Source organism: Pantherophis guttatus, chromosome 2 (genome assembly GCF_059756535.1).
Source record: "Pantherophis guttatus breed Tessera chromosome 2, ASM5975653v1, whole genome shotgun sequence".
Taxonomy (NCBI): domain Eukaryota; kingdom Metazoa; phylum Chordata; class Lepidosauria; order Squamata; family Colubridae; genus Pantherophis; species Pantherophis guttatus.
Window position 1 is genome coordinate 10,414,504 of NC_142064.1, and position 20,497 is coordinate 10,435,000.

The window sequence follows — 20,497 nt, forward strand, 5'->3', positions numbered from 1 at the left end:
TAAGTCAGAGGTTAGTGTCATTAAATTTAGTGGGACAGGCCTGACTTCGTAGCTGGATGAGAGATCACCAGCAAAAACCCAAGGCTGTAGGCTAGATTGAAGAAGAAGAAAAAAAAAAAAGCTTTCCGAAAGGCAGCAGTGACAAACTATTCCCCTTCTGTATTGTTGCCAAGAAAACATACAATTATCTGGAACTGAGCCTGACTGAAGGGAAGTGAGCCCAGGGTTACAGCTTTAAGGAGGGGCAATGAGGGATCAGCCAAAGTTTTTCCCCTCAGAATTCCCTGTGGAATTCTCTTCAGTGAACCTTGACACTTAAAAGTGTAGTAAGAGAAACTGCAGTTATTTTATTTATTATGTCCTTATAACTACAGGTAGCCTTCAACTTACAACCACACCTGAACCCAAAATTTCTGCTGCCGAGACATTTATTGAGTTTCGCCCCATTTTGCGACCTTTCTTGCCTCAGTCGTTAAGTGAACGACTGCAACTGTTAAATTACTAAATGGTTGTTAAGTGAATCCGGCTTCCCCATTGACTTTGCTTGTCAGAAGATCACACAAAGGGGATCACATGATCCGGGGACCCTGAAACCGTCGTAAATACGAGTCAGTTGCCAAGCGTCTGAATTCTGATCACGTGACCATGGGGGATGCGGCAACCGTCGTAAGTGTGGAAAAACGATCATAAGTCACTTTTTTCAGCACCCTTGTAACTTTGAATGGTCACTAAATGAACTGTTCTAAGTCAAGGACTAACTGTAGAGAGCCAAACAACCAATAAAATTAGTATATATTATAATCAATTGGATGCAGAGACGATGGCAAATGAGGAAGACCATTTACCCTGTTTCCCCGAAAATAAGACATCCCCTGATAAGAAACCCAATTGGGCTTTTGAGCTCATGCGCTAAAATAAGCCCCTCCCCCCTGAAAGTAAGCCCTCTGTTCTGTCCCCAACCACACGCACACACACCAACAGACATTCAAGAGTTAAAGACCAAACCAGCCGGCAAAATCCTTTTCCTTATGATAACCGAACTTGGCAACAACCTAGTGGCTGCCTGCCAAGAGTTTATTATTTACGAAGAGGAGAGATAACTTCTCCCCACTCCTGGTACATCAAAAGAAACAGCTCAATAATTACGGAGTCAATCAAGTCCAGAGATAATCCAGCAAAGTCTATAGCAAAAGTCCGGCAACGCAGAATAACTACTGTTAATTTTTAATGGCGTTATCAGCTGAACTGGCAGCAGACAAAGTATAACAGGTCATTTGTACATAGAATGTTTCAAAAGAACGGCTTTGTTCATAAGATTATTAATTGCTTTTGATTACTTTCTCAAGTATAAAACCAAAGGTTGTTAATGTAAAAGAAATCAATTCTTTTAAGGCTAATTTTCAAAATATTACTTTCTCTCTCTAGCCTACCTAGATTCAGCTTTGTTCGTCACAAGGTTTGACTGGCCACCACGCTCCCTTTTATATCCTGTGGGGTGTGGTCCAGTGACTCAGCCTAATCTCGGGCACGCCTTTTCTTCTGTTGCGCGCGCTTATCTCTGCGACGCTGGCGTGGATCCAGCCAAGACTCATTACCCTCATCACTGGCCATCTGTGGCTGCGTGGACGTGCTTGGCCCTGGCCCTATCTCTTGCCCTTCGGCGGACACTGAAGGCATTGCCAGAGAGGAGGGTCCTGGAGAGGGAGGCCTTGCCCACTCCTCTCCTTCACTCTCGGAGTCCTCTCCTGCCGATGACACAGGCTCAGGTAAGGGAGCCACAACACCCTCCCCCAAAATATTTAAACGCATGCGCAGCCATTCCCTGCCATTTCCTCTGGTTAGGGTTAGGGAGACAGAGCTGGAAATCAGGTAAGATGGCAAGAGGAGCCCTGTCTGGCTCCACGCACCCCAAAATAATAAGACCTCCCCGAAAATAAGGCCAAGCACTTATTTCAGGGTTCAAAAAAACATAAGATAGGTCTTATTTTCAGGGAAACACGGTAGAGAGAGGAGCACATCTATTTATATTTAATAATTCTGTGTATAGTTATAGGAATCTTTGAATGAATAATATATTGGAGCATTGGTATAATCTTGTGTTTAAAAGTGACTACCGAAGAAAATGATTACAGGTAATTACTGAAGAAAAGGATTACAGGTAATTTGTTTGCTTTTACGAAAACAATTTTGATACCCGTGTAAATACCGATGTGGGAGACTACTGTTCAAGCCTTTTGTTTCTGTGGTGAGCAACAAACTAATTATCCTAACGGAGCAAAGCAGACTGTATGTTTCTTTTTTAAAGAACATTTACTGAAAACAATGAAACCGGAAAGGCACAGCCGTAGCTCAGTTTTCTCCAACTTGATGCAATACATTAGGTTTGGGTTCCTTCATGGTCCCTACTGTTATGTATTGAATGTATACAGTGGTGAAATCCAATTTTTTTTTACTACCGGTTCTGTGGGCGTGGCTCGGTGGGCATGGTGTGGTGTGGTGGGCGTGGCTTGGTCGGCGTGGCAGGGGAAGGATACTGCAAAATCTCCATTCCCACCCCACTCCTCGGGGAAGAATATTGCAAAATCCCCATTCCCTCCCCACTCCTCAGGGAAGGATATTGCAAAATCTCCATTCCCACCCCACTCTGGGACCAGCCAGAGATGGCATTTGCCAGTTCTCCGAACTGCTCAAAATTTCCGCTACCAGTTCTCCAGAACCTGCTGGATTTCACCCCTGAATGTATATAGTTGTGTTAAAGGGAAACTAACCTTTAAATGATCCTAACTGTTACCTGTGCTAAAGTGAAACTATAACCTTTAGATGACCCCAACCAGTGGCGGAATTCAATTTTTTTTTACTACCGGTTCTGTGGGCGTGGCTTGGTGGACGTGACTTGGTGGGCGTGGCAGGGGAAGGATACTGCAAAATCTCAATCCCCACCCCACTCCAGGGGAAGGATACTGCAAAATCCCCATTCCATCCACACTCCTGGCGGAAGGATATTGCAAAATCTCCATTCCCACCCCATTCTGGGGCCAGCCAGAGGTGGTATTTGCCAGTTCTCCAAACTTCTTAAAATTTCCGCTACCGGTTCTCCAGAACCTGTCAGAACACTGCTGAATAGCACCCCTGACTCCAACTGTTTTGGAGGGAAACTTGCAACATTTATATTTAGGCGGGCTTTTTCCAGTTCTATGATTGGTTAAGGCCCTGTGGGTCTACAGTCTAAATAACAGGCATTTGCCTGCAGTTTCTCAGTTCCATTTATGAGTCAATAAATGTTGTTGCGGCTTTGCTGGACTGGTTCTTGCCTAATGAAGGCCACTACATAACACCTGCCTTGTTGATCTGGAGGTCTGTTATCAGCTGCAGAGGCTTTCAGAAAGCCTTGCCAGCTGCAGAAGAAGTTCCTGAAGGCCTCTGACAGTGAAAAGGAGGCCGGGGGTGACAAATGCAAATGAGGTGTCAGTGGACAATATCCACCCTGAAAATAAGACCTGGTGCCTTTTTTGGTGGCAAAAAAAAAAAAAAAAGATCTGGAAATGGCTTACGGAAATAATAAAAGAAAATATTGATTTTGAATCGAAGACCTTTCTCCTGGGAATCCTGAAAACAGAATACGAAAAAAAGAAGAAGTACCTTATTACACATATAACGACAGCGGCAAGAATAACCTACGCTCAATATTGGAAGGAGAAAAAAACCACCAACCGAAGAACAAGTAATCAAGAAAATATTAGAGCGCGCTGAAATGAACAAGCTAACATTAGAACTTAACGAAAGAGAGAACACGGAGTATTAAAATGTGTGGGAGTTGTGGTACGAGTGGTTAGAGAAAAGAATCAAAAAGTGAAATTTGAGAAGTATCAAGGTTAATTAATAATGTTCATAAAGAGTTAACTATTACCATGTACATTACTGAACTAAGGTTGCAATCTACGTAAATAACAAGTAAACAATATGTATATAACCACATATAATTAACTGTATATAATTACCTGTAATAATATCTAAACTATACAAGCAAAGATACAATACTATGTAAATAATATGTAAATAATTTAACACCACGGAACCGAAAAACACAGAATTGTATTTCTATATTTTCACAATAAAAAAAAAAAAAAAAGACAGGGTCTTATTTTGGGGGAAACAGGGTAGAAGATACCCTGTTTCCCCAAAAATAAGACATCCCCTGATAATAAGCCCAATCAGGCTTTTGAGCACATGCGCTAAAATAAGCCTCCCTCCGAAAATAAGCCATTCCCGAAAATATTTAAACGCAGAGCTGGAAATCAGGTAAGACAGCAAGAGGAGCCCCATCTTGCTCCACACGCCCCAAAATAATAAGACCTCCCCGAAAATAAGGCCAAGCACTTATTTCAGGGTTCCAAAAAATATAAGACAGGGTCTTATTTTTGGGGAAACACGGTACATAACTGGGGAAGTTGACAGAATTCAGTGATCGTCTTTGCACTCGTAATTTATTATTTATTTATTTATTTTTATTTATTGGTTCGATTTATATGCCGCCCTTCTCCGGAGACTCAGGGCGGCTTACAATGCGTTAAGCAATAGCCTTCATACTTTTGTATATACCTGCTTAGTAGGGCTTTCGGGCCCCCCAAGCGGTGTTCTTTTTACACAAAGTCAGCTTATTGCCCCCACAAACCGGGTCCTCATTTTACCTACCTCGAAAGGATGGAAGGCTGAGTCAACCTTGAGCTGGTGAGATTTGAACTTGCAGTAATTGCAGGCAGCTGGCTTTACTTTAACAGCACTTTAGCCACTGCGCCACCAAGGCTCGGTAAGATCTCAGGTTAAAGCCCTGATAGTCCCATCTTAAAGAAAGCAAAAGATTTGAATCCAAGTCCCAAAGGGAGCATTTCCAAAGGTAACTGGACTTCGGGTTTTTTCCCCTTGAAAATGTTTCACTTCTCATCCAAGAAGCTTCTTCAGTTCTGGCTGAATGGTGAGGAATGGAAGGATTTATATTCCTTGCAGTCATAACAACCAGATGACTGCAAAATATATATATATAAATCCATCCATTCCCCACCAGTCAGTTAGAATTGAAGAAAACTTTTGGATGAGAAGTGAAACATTTTAAAGGGAAAAAAAAAAAAGAACCAAGAAAGTCCAGTTGCCTTTTGAAAAAGCACCTTTGGGACAACCTTGACTGGGGTGATTGAGGGTCTCCACAGACATATGAATCAGTGGTGAGCTGTTGGAGGGTTCTCAGGTTTGGGAGAACCTCTAGCTAAGATTCTGTGCAGTCCAGAGAACTCCCAAATCCCACTCCTGGCTGGCCCTGCCCACCCTGCCCCGTCTCCCCCAGGAATCCCCACGCGGCCCATTTTGGATGCAGGTAAGTGCAGGGCATGCACGTAATGTGAATAAAGTAGGAATCCTACAGGGTCAGCTACATGAACACTAAAGGACCCTCTCTATTCACATTATTATAAGGGAGAAATGTGCTCGTTTGGAGATTATATTAAAAATTAGCTAAATCCCATTATTGGTAATATATCTTCTGATGAGGCCTAGCTGTCACGGAAGGACAGCCATATGGAAAACATCTGAGGGGCCTCACTGTCAAAGACACAAAGACATATATGTTACAAAGAGTTACTTATTGCCTAAGGACAGCAATAAAACTCCCGTATTAGTAAATACAGAACTAAGGAAGGATGTCTAGCTAAAGATAATCTTATAAACTAGAAACTAATGGTTTAGTAATTAGGAAGTGTCAATTATCATATAACAAGTGTATGTTAACCATATATGGAAAATGCATGAGCTCACCAATGCATGAGCTCACCAAATCCTTTGTCTTGGATATGTATAAAAGCAGTTGTATCAGAACTCTTCCTTTGTTCAGAATTTCAGGTACAAATCTGGCTCTGAACCTGCTCAATAAACTGTATCTGGCTGACCCAGGAATGTTTTTCAGTCTTTCATTCCATAACACACGGAGGCTCAGGGAGGGTGAAAAGTTGGCCACCGGAAGTTCAGGAAGTTCAGTTCGAGGAAAGCCTCCAGAGTCCGGGGAGGGCAAAAACGCCTCCCACCCCCCGCCATGGTGCAGGAGGCTGACTAGGCCATGCCCACTAGGGCCACGCCCATCCAGCAACCAGGCAGAGAACCCCTTGCTAAAATTTTTGAAGCCCACCCCTGATCTGAATCCAAGGTTTCCTCCAGAGATTACAAACAGTTCCTGACAATCTCAACAGTGGTTTGAAAGTTTGTTTTAAGGCAGCTTTCTATACGGAGCAAATCCTTTGGAGTTCTGTTATTTGGCTACTTACCTGTTCCTTTTCAAACTTGTTCAGATGATTCGAGTATTTCAGATGACGTTCCCCAGTGTCTCCCCTTTCACCATAGATGCTCAAGTAAACATTGGCATCGGTACCAGCTCCCCATATCATCCCTGTTATCACATGGACTTCGTAGGTGTTTGCTACAGAAAAAGTGAATTATTCACAGGTCAATCAAATGGTCTTCAGACATTTCTTTTGAAAATCTGGTTTCTTTCACTATAAACCAATGTAACAAGCTGAGCCCTTTTCTGAGAAGTGAGTTTGGTTCACTGATGCTTTACTCTTAATTTCTGATGCTGCCTCCTTTGCCTGAAACCAAAATAGGCTGTGGCTAAGTAGAATAGTTGGATCGAGGCTGTGCAGCAATTTTTTCTCTCCGGTTCCTTTTTTCATGCTCAGAAGATGTTGGTGTGGAGCAGTGGTGGGATGCAACCGGTTTAACCATCGGTTCAGTGAGCACGCGCTTCACACCTAACGCACTTGCACGCAAAGTTCAAAATACAACAATTTGAAGCTCAGCTACTTACCTTCTAAGGTGTTGTGATCCAGGCCCAAGTAGTTAGTATTAAACGCGAGCAGTTTGAAAACAAACAGACTTTATTAGAACAGCTGAGAATTAACTCATTCTCAGCGTAGTCCAAACTAAATTAAAGCAAATTCTTCAAAACACCATTCCTCAGTTTATCACCGACCTTGATATAATTAGGCAAACTGCCAAAAGCTTTTCTTGGCAAAAGTTCAGAAGCAGAAGATGCCGACAAGAAATAAATACAGCCAAACAAGAAGCAATTCTCTCAATGGTTGTTTTCCGGCAAAGAGGCCAAGAGCCGTTGCTGGTCTTTTAGCCTTATGGGAGGGGCCAATCATCTCTTGGCCCTACTCCTGAGTCATCCTCTCTGCTTTAGCTGCTCCTGCCTTTTGGCAGCTCTTCTCATACATGCACTAGGAACAGGCTCCTCCTGTTCCTCTGCCTCTCTGCTGTCAGCCTCTAGAGGCTCCGAAGTCCATGCATCACTCCTCGATGGCCCTGGCCCCATCTCTGCCTCCGACGCAGAGCCCTCATCCAGGCCTTCCCCAGCCTCCAGGACTGGCCCATGTTCTTCCTCAGCCTCATCGCTGTCCGACTCCGCTGCCAGCTCCGCAGGCTGCTGGCGGACCACAAAATAAGGCAACCCCAGTAAGTAGAACAGTGAAGGTGCAGAAATCAGCTGTGCTGCACAAATCAGCTGAGCCAGAAAGAAGGAAATATAGGACAGGATACGGCAGGGGGACAGGGCCAGCTGATCATTAGAACTACTGGTTTGCCTGAACTGGTCCGAACCGGCTGAATCCCACCCCTGGTGGAGAGTGGTCTTGTCAGGGACTTCTTAAGGCTCATGCTTCACTGTGGTCCTAAGCCTAACTCCAGGACCATCCTCTTCCTCCTTTTGCTATATTGACCTGTTCGTCTAATCTCTACAAGCATCACATCAGAGAACATCACGTCGGGCGCAAGAACTCAGGAACCAGGGTTGTTCAAATGAGTTAAAGTTTGTTCCATGCTACCTCTAAACAAGAATCTGAACAACTAACGGCCAAGCCAAATTGGTAATAAGTTAGAATCAATGGAATTCAAGGAAATCTGGACTTAGATTGCTTGTGGACACACGAATGGATTCCAAATTGGTGGCAAGCTTCACCCGTGGTTGTCCAATCTCTTCATAAAAGCCTCCGGTGATGGAGCACCCAGAAATTCCGAAGGCAAGCTGTGCCACTGACTAATTGTTCACTCCTGACAGAACAATTAACTAGTGGAACATCTTACCTTCAGAAGTTGTGGGTGCTCCATCACTGGAGGTTTTTAAGGAAAGACTGGACAACCATCTGTCTGAAATGGATGGGGTTTCCTGCTTGAGCAGGGGGTTGGATTAGAAGACCTCCAAAGTCCCTTCCAACTCTGTTATTCTGAGCTGACCTCTCCCTGGTTATCTCCTATACATCCAGAGGAAAGAGAAGGAACCGAAGTTCCCATTCAACATGCCTTTCAGGTGACAATGCAGGATAATTGCAAAATACAAGCTGTGTGGACACGACCTTGTAGATGACCCTCACTCTGTCAAGGACCTTGGAGTACTCATATCAAATGATCTAAGTGCCAAAGCCCACTGTAACAACATCGCCAAAAAGGCATTAAGAGTTGTAAACCTAATCTTGCGTAGCTTCTTCTCTGGTAATATCACACTACTAACCAGAGCATACAAAACATTTGCTAGACCAATTCTCGAATACAGCTCATCAGTCTGGAACCTGCACTGCTTATCGGACATTAAGCCAATCAAACATGTCCAAAAATATTTCATAAGAAGAGTCCTCCACTCCTCCGCTCGCAACAAAATACCTTATGCCACCAGACTTAAAATTCTGGGCTTAGAAAACTTAGAACTATGTCGCCTTCGGTATGACCTAAGCGTAGCTCATAAAATTATCTGCTACAATGTCCTACCTGTCAATGACTACTTCAGCTTCAACCATAACAATACACGAGCATACAATAGATACAAACTTAAAGTGAACTGCTCCAAACTCGACTGCAGAAAATATGACTTCAGCAACAGAGTGGTCAATGCCTAGAATACACTACCTGACTCTGTGGTTTCATCCCAAACCCCACAAAATTTTAACCTTAAACTGTCTACTGTTGACCTCACCTCATTCCTAAGAGGTCTGTAAGGGGCGTGCATAAGAGCACCAGCATGCCTTCCATCCCTGTCCTAATGTTTCCTCTACTTGTATCTATTTTTTTGTATTCAATTCATGCTTATAATTATATAAATTACCTAATACGTTCTTGACAAATAAACAAATAAATAAAAATAAAGTAGTGAATGGGCAGGGTAAGCAGATGGGCCTATCGGAAGAACTTAACTCAAGATTAGCCAATTCATCTCTGCAAGCTACTCTGAGACTTGGAGAAGGAAGAAGAAGCGGTTGGGTTTTTCTCCTTATTAAAGCAAACTCAGTTATGTGAGGAAGAATGATTCTAATGCCCCAGACAGTGTTAAATCAGCTTTTCTCTCACGGTCTCTTTCAGCTTACAGTCAGGCTGCATTTATTTCTCAAGAAACCACAGAAGCGAAGAATAGTGGAATTTCACATAGGGTACGATTTGAGCCTTTAGAACCTCAAAGCAGGTAGAGTTGTTGTTGTTTTGTTGGAGAAGTTGTGCTTCGTTTTTTAAAAAAATGTTTCTCAGCCTTTAAAGACTGAACAAGATTAATGATGACAGGCTGTAATCCTGGAGAGATGGGGGTTGAAATTTTTACTCTTCCCCCGCCTTTTATTTGTACTTGGGTGACTTGGAATTAGACTTAGATCAAAAAAGGCATGGATGCTAATACAATTCTTTTAATCTCTTTTTCCCCCCGTCGTTAAAAAGGCCAGAATGTATCACCAAAAATCACGGCTTTCATGCCAACTTTCAGTAGTGAGTCCTTATGGAAGCTCCAAGAGCTGTCAAATCCAGTCTAGAGAGTTGTATGTTCATAGAACACAGAATAACAGAGTTGGAAGGGACCTTGGAGGTCTTCTAGTCCAACCTCCTGCTCAAGCAGGAGTCCCTTTACCATTCTGGACAAGGGATGTCCAGTCTCTTCTTGAAAACCTCCAGTGTTGGAGCACCCACTGTTAGGGAATGGCTATTGCCTAACTGGTTGGGTTGGCAATATATATAAACCATCAATGCATGTTTGCAGTCAAAATGTAATGCATAGCTTTAAGACTGTAATGCTATATTGCATCATACTCTGATTGGCTAGCTCTGTAGCCAACGTACTTAAGAGAAAGCTTGAATCATGGCTTGTTTTTCTTATTACATTATTATTGCTACCTCTGCTCCTCTCTGCATGATCACTGATTGATCATTGCTACTTGTTGTTTTCTACTGTTTTACTGATTGTTTTACTGCTGTACTTGTTCCTGTTTGCAATTCCAAAAAAGAACTGTTTTATTCCATATGACTACAACAACTGGTAAGAAGACTTTGTTCTTGGAATATCCCTGGATTGACAATTTAACTATCTTTATTTGTGTATGACCTGGATTGTTTATTGGACTTTGCTTTACTTTTCCCTAAAAGTAAAAGAATATCACAACTGAGTGTGTCTGTGTATTGACAGTGCTTATTCACAATCACCCTCAGCCATTTCTCATGTGCACAACCTTGCTACTCAAGGGTTACTCTGCACATATTCCTTAACACCCACAACTTCTAGAGCCAAGCTCTTCCACAGATTAATTGTTCTCAGTGTCAGAAAATTTCTCCTTAGTTCTAGGGTGGTTCTCTCTTTAATTATCTTCCATCCATTACTGCCTTGCTCTCAGGTGCTTTGGAGAATAAGTTGACCCCCTCTTCTCTGTGGCAGCCCCCCCAATATTGGAAGATTTCTATCATCCCAATAGTATCTCAGACCTGGAATTGGATGGGCATGTCACCAGAAGGCAGAATCACAAAACTGTGTCTCACTTACTTTGGCCACATCATGCAGGGGCATTCACTGGAGAAAGTAACTACGTTGGGAAGAGTTAGCGGTAAAAGGAAACCAGGCATTCAAAGAACAATGGTGGCTGGACACCATCAAAGCTGACACCAGTCAGCGCATAGAGCAACTCAAAAAAATATATAAGATCAGAAGATGTGGAGAGACTTGCCCCATAGAATTGCCAAGAGTCAGACACGAATGAATGGATAACAGCATCAGCTAAATATGAGCCAGCAATGTGCAGCGGCAGCTAAAAAATCCAATCCAATCCTAAATTGCATTAACAGAGGGATACAATCAAGGTCAAGTGAGGTACTAATACCACTCTATAAAACCCTAGTAAGACCACACCTAGAGTAGTGCATCCAGTTTTGGTCACCACACTATTAAAAAGATGTTGAGACTCTAGAAAAAGTGCAGAGGAGAGTAACCAGGATGATTAGGGGACTGGAGACTAAAACATATGAAGAACGGTTACATGAACTGGGCATGGCTAGTCTAGTGAAGAGAAGGACCAGGGGAGATATGATAGCAGTGTTCCAATATTTGAGGGGCTGCCACAGAGACGAGGGGGTCAAGCTATTTTCCAAGGCACCCGAAGGCCAGATAAGGAATAATGGATGGAAACTGACCCAGGAGAGATTCAACCTAGAAATGAGGAGGAACTTTCTGACAGTGAGAACAATCAACCCATGGAACAGAAGTTGCCTTCGGAAGTTGTGGGAGCTTCATCACTTGAGACTTTCAAGAAAAGATTGGACTGCCATTTGTCAGAAATGGTGTAGGGTCTCCTGCTTGAGTGGGGGGTTGGACTAGATGACCTATAAGGTCCCTTCCAACTCTGTTAAATCATTATTATCATCGTTTGTCGTAAAAAAGATGTTGAGCCTCTGGAAAGAGTGACAAAAAGGGCAACAAAGACGATTAGGGGACAGAGGCTAAAACATATAAAGAATGGTTGCTGGAACTGGTTATGTCTAGTTTAATGAAAAGAAGGACTATGGGTGACCTGATAAAAGTCGTCCAATATTTAAGGGACTGCCAGAAAGAAAAGGGAGTCAACCTATTCTCCAAAGCACCTGAAGGCAGGACAAATAGCAATGGATGGAAACTAATCAAGGAGAGAAGCAACCTAGAACTAAGGAGAAAATTCTTGACAGTCAGAACGATTGACCAGTGTAACAACTTGCCTCCAAAAGTTGTAAATGCTCCAAGTTTTTAAGAAGAGATTGAACAACCATTTGCCTGACATGTTATAGGATTTCCTGCCTGAGCAGAAGAGTGGACTAGAACACCTCCAAGATCCCTTCCAACTCTGTTATTCTGTTTTTATTTATTTATTTATTTTATTATTCATATTTCTATGCCGCCAAAGACTCTGGGCGGCTTACACCAAAGACAGTATACTAAATAGCATATTGCCCCCTAACAATCTGGGTCCTCATTTTACCCACCTCGGAAGGCTGGAAGGCTGAGTCAACCTTGAGCCGGTGAGATTTGATCCGTTGATCTGCTGAACTAGCAGTCAGCTGAAGTAGCTGCAGTACTGCACTCTAACCACTGCGCCACCTCGGCTCATCATCATCACCACCAACCATCCTTTTGCCCATTAACCCCACTTAAACACCAATAAAGAATCCATTTTTTTTTCCCTTTGGCCCTTCTCCTTGGGCTTTTGAGGACCACAAAAGAGGTACAGCATAAATTTTGCACCACTACTCTAAAGGAACCTTCCTTAGCATGGTGATTTCCAAATGCGTTCAGTTTCAGTTCTCTGAACTGAGCACCACCAGATTAAAGAATACCTCCCTAACATTGGTTATGCTAGCATATGGTCATAAAATCACAGATGATGATGATTCCCCACTCACCTTCAAGCTCAGATCCCTCTTCGGGTGTCAACTCTACCACCAATTCCTTGTCCTCTTCATCCCTCGCCAGCCAACGATGGGCTACAAAATTATAAACCTCCATAAGATCTGGCTGATTTGTCTCCCTTTCTTCTTTCTCTTCTGTGGGTTTCTTTTTCTTCTTTTTCTTCTTTTTGTCTTGCTCGCTGGTCTTGGTCACCATTTTTTTAATGACGACTTTTTCCAGGAACCATCCGTCAGCGAAGCCTGTCCCATCGTGGCCAATTCGGATCTTATAGATTCTGCCAACATCAACAGCTTCTATCTTTAATAGGAATAATAAATGGGAGCAGTAAAATATATTTTTTTTTAGAGAAAAAAGAGCGTTGCACGCCACTAGCTCATTAATCCTGATAACAATACAGAATTTTTACTTTATAGCGCAGATTACTGAGTCGGAAGGAGGTTTGAGGTATGGCTGTTGCCTATTAATGAATTTGTGGCTAAGGCAAATTTGGAACAGAGGTTACAGTAACAGTAACAGAGTTGGAAGGGACTTTGGAGGTCATCTAGTCTGACCTCCTGCTCACAAAGGAGACTTGTACTAGGGATTCGAACCGCCGAACTGCCGATCTTTCTGATCAACAAGCTCAGTGTTTTAGCCACTGAGCCACCTGATCAGGCTTTTCTCATGCTACCTGGTTATCAAAAAGCCTCTAAACCAATTCTGATTTGTTTTCAAAGAGATGTTTCAGAATGCACAGGGGACAAAAGTTTGCACCTACCCATTTTTCCCTGCGTTTTATATTAATTTTTGCTCCAAAAGTCAACATTAGGGCTTATTTTCTGGTTAGGTCTTATTTCCGGGGAAATACAGTACTAAATGCGTCTATCTGGCTCACAATCTTTTTTTTTTTTTTATTGCAAAAGTTTTACAATTACATTTTCACCCCTTTTTTTCACCCCCCCACCTCCCTCCCCAAACTTCCCGTCCTCCCTAGCCCTCCCTAACCCTCCCCCCCAGACTTCCCTATTATGTACTCATAACTAATAATACTGATATATATACCTGAACCCATCCCTCCCCCTATATAATTTTCCCTCTTTATCTCTTTACATTAAAATATTTCTAATACATTGTTTTCAAATAAAAGCTATTTGGTACTTTCTAGTTTGGTATTTGTTCTGAACATATTCTATCCACCTTTTCCATTCCCATTCATAAGTCTCTTGTGAACAATCTTTTAAATATGCTGAAATCTTCGCCATCTCTGCAAAACTGGCCATCTTCAAAGTCCATTCCTCGATAGTAGGCAAAGCTTCATTCTTCCAATATTTACCTATCAACAATCTTGCTGCTGTTATCATATACAATATTAATTTTATTTCACCCCGTGTAAAACCCTTAACTATACCCAATAAAAACAATTGTGGAGAAAATTGAATTTTTTTCTTCAAAACATTCTGCATGACCCACCATATTTTTATCCAAAAAGCCTTAACTTTCCTACAGGTCCACCAAACATGATAATACGTAGCATCCAAACATTCGCATCTCCAACATTTTGGCTGAACATTAGGGTACATACATGACAACTTTTTAGGATCTAAATGCCATCTATAAAACATTTTATAAAAATTTTCCCTCAAATTCTGCGACTGTGTAAATTTAACATTCTGAACCCAAATTTTTTCCCATGTTTCCAACATCCGGTTTCCTTGTCTTCGGCGACGGCGGCGCTCTTTGAAGCTCCGCCAGCCCCGCCGCCTGTAGAGCCGCTTCGAGACGAAGAAGCGGCTCGAAAACTTCTAAATCCATAGGATTGAAGAAGGAGAGATCGCAGGGCACAGGTCGAGCCCCTGTAACCCCCCAGGGAAGTTTCTGGGGAGAGAACAGGCGTGGCTCCCTTCCAACCTGCTGGAACTCCGGGCGACGTGGGACGATTCTGCTTTTGCAGAACAAGCCGGCTGCAGGAAACTTAAAGCGAAAGAACCAGCTTTAATAAACAGCGAAACTACCTGAATCCGAAATTTGGAAACGCAAGTATTAGCACTTTGTTGACTTTTCAATCTGAGATAATGCGAATGAGTGAAAGTGCTTTGAAAAAACATGGCGCCTAGCTTCAGAGTTAACGAGCCAGCGAGTGTGGATTGGTGAAGTTATTTTGTTTTGCTACAAAGTTTCCAAGTTGCTACTAAGCTGCCTTGCTTGTTATAAGAGAAATAACTGGGAAATTTTTTCCCTTTTCAATATTGGACTTTGCTTTATTTTAACCCTTGTTTGATCAAATCTGGGGGACTTTTTTAGAAGTCTTTGTGCAGGAGGGAAAGGAAAAGGAACTTCCCTCTTTAGAAAAACTAGATCACGAGCCAGGATGGCTTCAAAGAAGCAGGAAGGGAAGGCATTAGGGGGGGGATCCCCCACACACAAACAGCAAACGCAACTTCCCCCTGCTCAACAGCTACAAACTCAGAAAAAAGAATTTGATGTGGGAGATTTAAAAGAATTTATTTCTAAAACTCTGGATGACAAATTTCAAAAATGTCAACAGGAGATAGATGATAAATTTCAAAAATCACATCAGGAACTTATGCAGGAAATTAATGAAGTCAAAGACATGGTGAAACAGAATCAAAATAAGGTGACCAAAAAAATATCAGAAGTGGCGTCTGGCCTGGCAGAATTTATTGGGAAAGTTGATTATAAAGTTGAAGAATTCAAATCAGAAGTTAATGTTAAGATGAAAGACAATGATTATAAAATTGATGAAGTTGATAATAAAATGCAGAGAATTGATGATGAGATTGTTATGATACAATTCCGGGCGATGGAATTCGCCATACGGCTTCGGGGAATTCGAGAGGAGGAGAGACAGGATTTGAGACAAGTTTGTTCTGAAGCCTTGGCCAAGATTCTACAAGTTAATCCTGATGTGGTATTTCACAAAATAGATAAAATCTATAGAGTGAACTCTTGGGTGGCCAGACAAAGACAACTGCCTAGAGATGTGGTCATATACTTTACAGAAAGAGGAATTAGAAATGATATTCTGCAAAAATCTTTTTATACTTCTGTACAAGTGGGGGGTTCACGACTTCAAATCTTTAAAGAATTACCTCCTAAAATGCTGAAAGCCAGAAAAGAATTTGGTTTTCTTGTTAAGGAACTGAGAAATTTACAGATACCCTTCCGGTGGGACGCACCAGCTGGGTTAATTTTTAGATACAAGGGAGAAGGGTATCGGTTGAATACCGTGGAGAAGGCACAACACTTTTACACTACTATTCTTAAGGAAAGAACACCATCTCCACGTACATCCACAGTTTTGGAGATTAAAGAGAGTGAAGAGAGGCAATTGCAAGAACAGTCCAAGCAGGAATTAGAAGTAGTGCAAGGTGCAGAAGGAGGTTTTCTGAGTGAGCCCTTGTTGGATTCTTCTCCAATTTTGGATTTGATTCAGTTGACAGAAGTTAAAGATCAACGTATAACTAGAGCCCAATCCAAGCTACTTAAACAAAAGCAACAACAACAACAGGAAAGACAAGACAAGAAGGCAGTTAAGAGTACCGTACAAGAGAGTGGAGCTATGGGAGGAGCGAGATCGAAGCTCTCGGATGAACTTCAAATATTTTGCTCTGTGCTCCAGAAAGAGGCTGATGACCTTTAAGTGTCTATCTTGGAATGTCTGGCTCACAATCTTAACTGGGGCTTATTTTGGGGGTAGGGCTTATACTACGAGCATCCTGAAAAATCATGCTAGGGCTTATTTTTTGGTTGGGTCTTATTTTGGGGAAAACATGATATCTACAGCATCTTAAAGCAGCTCTTTAAGTAAAGTTGAATCTTATTACGGTAGTCCTCAATTTACGACTGCAACTGAGCCCAAAAATTTCTGTTGCTAAGCAAGACAGTTGTTCAGTGAGTTTTGCCCCATTTTACGACCTTACTTGCCACAGTTGTTAAGTGAATCCCTGCAGTTTTTACGTGCGTAGCATGGTTGTTAAGTGAAACTGACTTAACTTGACTTTGCTTATCAGGTCGCAAAAGATGATCACATGACCTTGGGCTGTCAGAAATATATGCTAGTGTTGTGGCCTGCCAGCGGCCTTCAGAGCTGGCAGCAGAGTCGGACGGTGAGGAGTGTTCTGTCCCCTCCCACGAGTGGCCTTGCAGAGGCTCAAATAGCCCAGCAGTAACAAACGCAGGCTAGAGAGACTGAAACTGGCCCTTTAATAAATAGTTCTCTTCCAAAGCGTATATCAGTCCAATAGTTACCGGGCAATGTTCCAAAGGTCTTGGCAGATGGCCAGCAGGCTAATGCAGGAATGCAGACTCTTGTCAAAAACTCCAAACTAACAGTTGTAACTCCACTGCATTCAAAATGCCAACAAATTGTTCACCACACCTTTCCAGCCCAGTCACACCCCTTTTATACTTTATAGAGTGTGGCCCTAGGTCTCCTGACCACACCTCTTAGGATGCGGCAATAGTTGTTCTCTACGACGTCTCCTACGTCTCTCTCTTGCATCCAATAGGGGCTCCCCCTCGTCGTTACCGGCTTCTGTTTCCTCCTCAATTTGGCTGGGGTCCATAGGCACGTCAGCAACTGTCAGTTCTTGCTGACTCTCCAGTGAAGACGGCCCCTCCGGCACATAGCTCGTGACAGCTTCCTCCTCCTCCATATCATCCTCCAATCAGCATGCAAAGATAAATCAGCCTCCGGGGCCGGGGTCACAACAAGGAGGCTGGGGAGGAACATGGGCCAGTCCTGGAGTCTGGGGAAGGCTCGGACAAGGGCTCTGTGTTGGAGGCAGAGAAAGAGCCATCTGGGAGTTATGTGCAGACTCCGAAGCCTCCAGAGATGGACATCAGAGAGGCAGAGGAACGGGAGGAGCCTGTTCCTAGTGCATGCATGCGTAGAGCTGCCAGAAGGCAAGAGCAGCTAAAATGAAAGGGAAGACTTGGGAGTAAGGCCAGGAGATGATTGTCCCCTCCCATAAGGCTTAAAAGAGAAGTGAAGGCACTTGGGCCTTTGCAGGAAAGCAACGTTGTTAACTCTGTTTCAAGTTGGCAACTCTGTGTGATTCTAGACTCCGTGGGGCTTTGCCAAGTAAAGGCCTTTGGCAGCGTGTCAAAGAAGATAAAGGTTGGTGATTATCCCAAAGGACTTTTCCCGAAGGACTTTTTTTGCAAATAATTGGGACTCAGCTGGGAATAAACATAATTCATGTTTTTTAATGACTCAGGAAGCCTAGGTCACAACAGCTAGTTGCCAAGTGCCCGAATTTTAATCATGTGATCATGGGGATGTGGCAACAGTTGTGTGAAAAATGGTCATAAGTCACTTTTCTTCAGTGCTGTCGCAACTTTGAACAGTCACTAAATGAATGGTTGTAAGTCAAGGACTATCTCTAGTCAATAGCAAGCCTCCAACACCTGATCTTAACGTGTATGGGAACCTGAAGAATTTCTTCTTCGGCTAATATTGACATTTCCCAAGCAGGATCATGCCCATTTAATTTTGGAGCAATATGGTAACCATAAATCTGGAGAAAAGAAGCATAATTCTGTGGTGGAATTCATCCTCTGACTGTACCTCTTTGGCATCCCTGCTTAGAAACATCTACTTATAGGTCTTACAAGGACTTAAGGTTGCAGGGTCCAACTGCAGGGTTCAACTTACTCAACACAGGAATCCAAATTGAAGCATCTTCAATAGATGGCTGTCTAGCTTCCAGAGGTACATATATAATGAAAGAAAGTCACCATCGTACAGGGTAATTACTTCCATTTCCCATGTGCTCTTAGTGTTAGGAATTTTTTTCAACATCTTTGGGGATCTACAGGTAGTCCTTGACTTATAACATTTGCTAACCATTCAAAGTTACAACGGCACTGAAAAAAGTGACTTATGAGTGTTTTTTACACTTACAACAGCATCCCTCTGATCATGTGATCAAAATTCAAATGCTTGGCAACAGACTCATATTTATGATGGTTGCAATATCCCAGGGTCAGGTGATCACCTTTTGCGATCACCTGACAAGCAAAGTGTTAGAAAATCTGTTTAGGAGAAAACAAAGAGTACAGTCACCATGTGCTTTACTGCTTCACTATATAACTTTAATAAGAAACAGGAAACTCTACTTAGAACAAAAGAGCATAGAGTATATACCATAAATGCAAACGTGTAAACACTGCCATATCCTGGCTAAATACTACTGTAGTTGTTGCATAGAGTTACATTCCAACAATGAATTCCAACACAAAGTCAATGGGAAAGCCAGACTCTTTTAACAACCTTGTTGCTAACTGAACAACTGCAGTGATTCACTTAACAACTGCAGCAAGAAAAGTTATAAAATGGGTCACAGCTCACTTCCCAAATGTCTCGCTCTGCAACAAAAAAAATTGGGCTCAATTGTGGTCCTAAGTCGAGGACTACCTGTACTTAAGTACTTTGTTCAGCGGGTTGCACCCTGGATTGACCTTCTATGTGATCTTCTCTTAGATCAGGGGTCTCCAAATCTGGCAACTTTAAGTGATTTTATATTATAAAACAATATTATATATTTTATATGCAGCCCAAGACAATTCCTTTTCATTCAGTGTGGTCCAGGCAAGCCGAAAGGTTGGGCACCCATCATTTAGATTGTAATGGGCCAGTGGTATTCAGCAGGTTCTGACCAGTTCTGAAGAACAGGTAACAGAAATTTTGCGTAGTTCGGAAAACCGGCAAATACCATCTCAGCCTGGCCCAGCCTCCATCTATTCTCTGCTTCCCGAGTCCAAGCTAATCAGGAAGAAATGGGGATTTTGCAGTAACCTTCCCCTGGAGTGGGATGGGAATGGAGATTTTACAGTATCCTTCCCCTGCCATGCCCACCAAGCCACACCCACCAAGCCATGCCATGCCCACCAAGCCACACCCACAGAACTGGTAGTAAAAATTTTTGCATCCCACCACTTTAATGGGCAACATATACAAGCAAAGACAATGCCAAAGGACCAAATATCTGAAGTCGTTGTACCTAATCTCCCAGCTTTGTAGCAATTCCAATGTTTTGTTTCTCAGGATCTTTGTGGATGGATATTAGAATTCCCTCGCGATCCTAATGAGAACATACCTTGAATTTTTCCAAGGCTCCCCGTTCATGGTTGTTGGATCTGTTCTTCAAAATCAATACCTCCGTTTTACCCAGCTCACCGTAAACCTGCAGGAAGACTTTTGCGTTGGTGCCTGCGTTCCTCACATCTCCAGTAACGGTGCAGACCTCATAATTGATCACTTGTTTAAAGCAGAAGAGAGAGAAACGAAGCCGAGAATAATTAAAACGGTGCGCAGAAATCCAGAGCCGGAGTTCGAAGTCTTGCAGTCAGGTCTTTGCACAATTACAAGGGTTTTCTATTTCCCCTGCTTCCCTTCTCCCCTTACTTTACACACCCCTTAAAATTCTTCTAGTTTATTCAGAGAGAAGAACAGAAATCAAGCAGAAGAAAAGTTAGCATTCAAAGGCGAAAAGATGCTCTGGGATTTGCAGGGATTCCAAGCCCAGCATCTTCTACCTGTAGGAGACGACCAGGCCGAGCTAGAAGAAGGTGTCAAACGTGTCATCAGTCTCGAGTCCCTTTGTGCCCATAAGAGATTTAAGTCCAGCCCATCTTGAATTCCGTTGACTCTTATCTACCGCCAATTTGCTTTGACCGTTAGTAGTTCAGATTCTTGTAAAGAGTGTTAGCATATAATAAACCAGGGGTGTCAAACTCATGGCCCGCAGGCTGGATCCAGCCTGCAGGTGCTTAGATCTG

The 20,497-nt window shown here is 42.7% G+C and overlaps 1 protein-coding gene across 1 annotated transcript in view; it reads right to left on the reverse strand.

Annotated features, from left to right (window-relative positions):
- LOXHD1 (lipoxygenase homology PLAT domains 1) overlaps positions 1 to 20,497 on the reverse strand; it is a 257,303-nt gene that overhangs the window by 119,514 nt on the left and 117,292 nt on the right. Inside the window, exons 19-21 of the mRNA XM_087885022.1 lie at positions 19,816 to 19,976; positions 12,709 to 13,012; positions 6,309 to 6,460 (exon numbers count right to left, since the gene is read on the reverse strand). Coding sequence (XP_087741148.1) covers positions 6,309 to 6,460; positions 12,709 to 13,012; positions 19,816 to 19,976 — 617 coding nt within the window. The remainder of the gene's footprint in view (positions 1 to 6,308; positions 6,461 to 12,708; positions 13,013 to 19,815; positions 19,977 to 20,497) is intronic.